Source organism: Daucus carota, chromosome 2 (genome assembly GCF_001625215.2).
Source record: "Daucus carota subsp. sativus chromosome 2, DH1 v3.0, whole genome shotgun sequence".
NCBI classification, from domain to species: Eukaryota; Viridiplantae; Streptophyta; class Magnoliopsida; order Apiales; family Apiaceae; genus Daucus; species Daucus carota.
The window spans coordinates 58,113,011-58,118,056 of record NC_030382.2 but is presented as its reverse complement, the minus strand read 5'-3'; the positions used below and the strand labels follow the sequence as shown (position 1 = coordinate 58,118,056).

General features: G+C 34.0%; 1 protein-coding gene across 1 annotated transcript; it reads right to left on the bottom strand.

Moving 5' to 3' along the window:
- Window positions 1–2,320: 2,320 nt before the first annotated feature.
- On the bottom strand, window positions 2,321–3,712 carry LOC108206758 (ethylene-responsive transcription factor CRF2). Its single transcript, XM_017377157.2, has one exon. It carries the CDS (start codon window positions 3,404–3,406, stop codon window positions 2,477–2,479), a length of 930 nt encoding a protein of 309 aa, XP_017232646.1. The 5' UTR covers window positions 3,407–3,712; the 3' UTR covers window positions 2,321–2,476.
- Window positions 3,713–5,046: the final 1,334 nt, after the last annotated feature.

The window sequence follows — 5,046 nt, the reverse complement described above, 5'->3', positions numbered from 1 at the left end:
CCGTCCCCCAATGTATATAACTCAGGGGGACGGAGGGAGTAATAATTAATTGATTAAACATATGACGGTGTGAGGACTTGACAAACGAACTACTCCCTGGACTGAGGTAATTGATTTTATATCATTCCCTAAGACATTAGAGCATTAACTATTAGCAGAAAATATCATATTTTCTGATAATCCCCTTTTTCTTATAATGTCTTCACTTTAAGAATTGAGTCTAACTCTAATCATGAAATTGTAAATTGTTCTTCATGTACTAATCAGATAAATAAATAATTAAATTAAACTTACGACTGCGTGAGGACTTAGAAAACAAAATTTCTTTTTAAATCGAGGTAATCGATATACTGCCCGTTTTTCTTGCTGTGTTAGTTCATAGTTGGGTTTACTTATTTAGTCAAATCATGAGTCTGTAATTTTGTGTTCATGCAACAATGAGTGCAGACTTTGGAACAGAAACCCCAAATATTTGTCTCAATATGGGGATTGGGGGTCACCTGTGAATATACCAGCCCATGAAGAGGACCACTCTGATCTCTCCAGTTTCTACAAAGATCTAAAGAAACAGATAGACAGATTCATATGTTAGACAGCTAGAATCATACATCCAATCTAGCACACATCTTCTCCACCAAGATCCTATCCTCGTTTCGACTCTTGTCGAATTCCTGTGACTTTTCGAATGTACGTCTCTTCGGACACCAATTAAAAACAACCTCAGACTACAATTATGACAGAACATTAAAACAAAACTCGCTTAATATGTTCATACTCCCTTTGGTTAACAATATAAGACACGCGACTTCAGGTCTTGATACGATGTGTTTTACGAGATAATAATTAATGATTTATGTCGAATTTCGTGATTCACGAGGGAGGAATGCGATGTCGGACATGAGACAAACCAGTGCGGGCATGGAGGGGGGGAGGGGCTCTGTGTTTTTTCAGACCACCTCAGCTGACAGAATTATGTTGTGTTTGGTTGGGGTGAATGATTCCGGAAAGAATGGAATGAAAAATGAACTATTTTATGGATGATTTTTAAGAAATTTCTTTCCTTCCTCCATTCCATTCCCTACATCATATGCTAGATATCATCCCTTCCATTTGAGATGGAATGCTCCATTCTCTCTCATCCTCAATTTCTTCTCAAATCTCATCATAGTAATTTTGCACTCCTTCAAATTTTTTCAAAACTTTCTTCCTATCTCTATTAGTTTCAAGTATTTTTTACTCATTTCATTCCATTCCATTCCATTCTCCCCAACCAAACACAACATTAGAGAATTCAAAGCCTCCCATAACCTATCAATTTCTAAATCATTTTAATAACTAACCATTCCCCTTGCTTTCCAGATTATACCCTCCTTTTAAGCTTCCTTTGCAATTATTTTGAATAATTTTACCGAAATATTCAAGTCACAACAAAACTGGCCATGCTTCATGCATACTTACTCAGATTCTGATGAAAAGGTTCTGATTTTCATAACACTTTAAATCATAAAGAAACCATTCAGTTTTAGATGGATGATAATGTTACACAAAACACAATTGATCATTTATTTTATTGAAACAAAAACACAATTGATTATTGTTGCTTATTTATTTGTTGTTCTAAATCAAATTTAGGATACATAACAAAAATACAAACACAGTGTGCCATAGATGTCTTGTTTTTTAGATCATCTATAGGTTGAGAATAGCTCAATAGCGTTATATTAATGAGCATCCTTAGACTTGTCAACAAAAAAAAAAAGCCATCTAATTCAAATTTTATTTTAATTTAATAATAAAATTCCATCTCTTTCCACACTTATAATTTGTATATATTAATATTGGAATAATAAGACTTGTGTACAAGATTTCTTTTCGAGTGAATATACAAAAATATTGTCCCAAAATAGATGGATACCATATTTTATATATTTATAAGAAAATTACTAGTATATTCTTGGACATGCTTTGCGTTCTCACACCAAAATCCATTTGAATTTTGAAATATTTAAAAAAAAGTTAATACTGACCGAAACGTTACAAGAGTGAACAGGGATATTTGATATTTCATTACTCTCCGGGTACAGTTTAAAGATTTGCCTACCAACTCCATATCAGTTATAGGTGTGGGTCATGACCCATTACTCTTTAGAGTTTTGCGTAACTAATATTCATACAAATGTACAATGCACCATCACCAGCTTCAAATTTCCCCATCATACCAAGCATGATCTTGCATACATTGCATATAGTCTATCCATATGAATTTCACGCCTTCAACGTGAATCCTACTGTCATTCAAATTTGTACTATTTTAAGTAAATTATTCGAAATTTAACACTCGTAACATAAATTATTAAATTATAATTATATAAACATAAGTTGATATTAAAAACTTCAATACAATCTTAAATCTATTCCTACCAAAACTGCTGCAACATTAATTAATTCAATACTCAATACAGTATTCTTCACACTACTAAAGAGCCACAAGAGGATCCGACCCGAAAATATCGCCAAAGTCTTGGAAACAGTCGTCATCGACCCATGAAGACGACCCGAACCCGAAATCATGACCCGACCCGAAAAACATATCGGAGCAGCAATCGTCAAACATGGTCTTGCCCATTTGGTCAAACAAATCTAACGGCGAACAGTGGAAATCAAACAGATTTTCCGTGAAAAGAGGAGCGTTTGTACCGTCATTTGTTCCCAGGAAATCAGTAAAACTTTCGGCTACTTTAACGGTGTCAGTTACTGTACTTGTTGACTTTGTATCATCATTGTTTGACTCTTCATTGGAAACCGTGACAAACCCTAGTACAGATTTCGGTGAACAAATATTTGGAGTTGTGTTATTCGACTCCACGCCGGAGTCATAACCGGAGCACGTCGGAGATGGGGTTTTCTCCGGGACGGCTTTTGACGGCGGTTTCGAGAAGTTCGTTAGCGCGTGAGGTCCACGTAGCTTGATAGCCGCGTGGTCGTAAACCATAGCAGCTTCTTCTGCCGTATCAAACGTGCCTAACCACAACCGTACACGTTTCATCGGATCTCTAATCTCGGCCGCCCATTTCCCCCACGGCCGTTGCCGTACACCTCGAAACTTCTTGCTAGGGTTTTGCTTAATCGCCGGCGCCTCTTTTCTTGATTTTCCGGCGATCTTTTTCCGGGGATTACTCCGGCTGCTTTTGATAGTCACCTCATTTACATATCTCTTCATTTTCCTCCGGTTAAAAGTGGGCCCCTCTTCGTCGCTGGAGGAGTCAGTAGCATCGGGATCCGTGACAGATATTCTCACAACCCTGGAAACACCCCTATCAGCCCTAGAAGAAAACATGGTCGTTTGAGTTCTGTGTTCAGTGCACTTGACACGAGACAGCATTTCTGTAGAATTACTTGGACTCATACTTGCATTGGAAGTATATCAAAACCGAGAAGTCGTAATCAGCACACAAGACTATTTCCGAATAGACGGGGAATAAAGGAAAAGAAAAAGAGAACTAATAGTGAAAATCAAAGTTAAGAGATAAAAAGAGAATGAGATGGAATGCTAACGGTAAGGATGAGCAGTAGTGTTTTGTGTTTGATTCAGGTGAGATGAAGTGTATGTTGTGTTTTATGGAAACTCTTTGAAGTAGGAGAGTGAGAGTGGGAATGAGAGATTGAGGAACAAGGGAAATTAGTTTGTTGGAATGAAGAGTGTAACTAATGTGGATTCCTCTTTATATAGGATGCTCCTCCACCATCATGTATTTATGTCACTCTTTTTTGTTTATTTTTTATTTTAAATTCCCCGGCGGTTGTGGAATTGTGGCCGTGCGAGACACTGTTTTTTTTTCTCAGGTGACTTAAATCTAAATTATTGGTACATAATAATGGTCAATTTTGATATTTTAGTACATAATTTGAGTTTCATAAATTATCTTTTAGATTTTTTCCTGAATAAGAATATGGATATTAAATTCTTGTTAAGAAAGTAAATTTCGAAAAATAATACATAAATTTTTTCCATTCCAAATTATATGTAAAAATTTAAAACAGCTATTATTTTTGTATGGAGATAATATTTACTTTGACTAATATAAAATTTTGTTTTATATATGAAATTATTAATTTGGATAAAATATTTACCCAACATGATATTTTCGGAGAGAGAGCGCTATCAAGTTCGAGTCTTCTTATAATTATTTATCTAAATTAACGAATTATTTATCAGTTTGATTTTATCAAATACTTACTTTTAATATTATTACAACATAATTTATATGTATTTTTAATATACATCATAAAGTTGCTTTGCAAAAAAATAAAGGAGAAGTTATTGACTTGTTTCAGGTTAAAAATGTAAATAACGGGTAAAACATGAAAATTTTCTTGTAAAACAAATATATGTGACTTATATCAAGTAATTTTATAAAATTTATTTTTACATGTTTGAAGATTATGTGAATGGTCCTGTTGCTGTGCATAACAGAAATGTCGGGTGGCCGCATATAATTAACCGTTTAAGTGCTGGACATGTGTCGACTGGTGGCTGCGAGGAAGAAGATAAAATAAGTGTTGGCTGTGACTCAGCAGATATTTTTCGAACTTCAAAATTCTTACCATCTTTTTTTAAGTTTTGCGAGCGTACGTGGTGTCCTAAAGTTTGTGCAGTAAAATTTTACTTTAATTACTCCCTCTATTTTTTTTTATATGTCATTTTATCAGATAGTAATTTTAATATTTTTAATTGATTTTTTTGTAAATTAAAATTTTGATTATATATTTTGATTAAAAGAATTTCAAAAATAATATTTTTAATTACCTGGTCAAAACACTTAAAAGTGTGTGCCAAAAAGTGAAACGTCGTATATTAAAAAACGGAGGGAATATAATTTTTAATGAAAAATATTTGTAATCGGTATGGAATGTTAATAATGTGACACACGAGTCCAAATTATTTTGAAATCTAATTATACTCCCTCGCTTTTATATAAAGACTAATTTTGCAATTTTAGAATTAAACCACGTTTATTTCTCTGGCTATAACCCCTGTTCGCATAA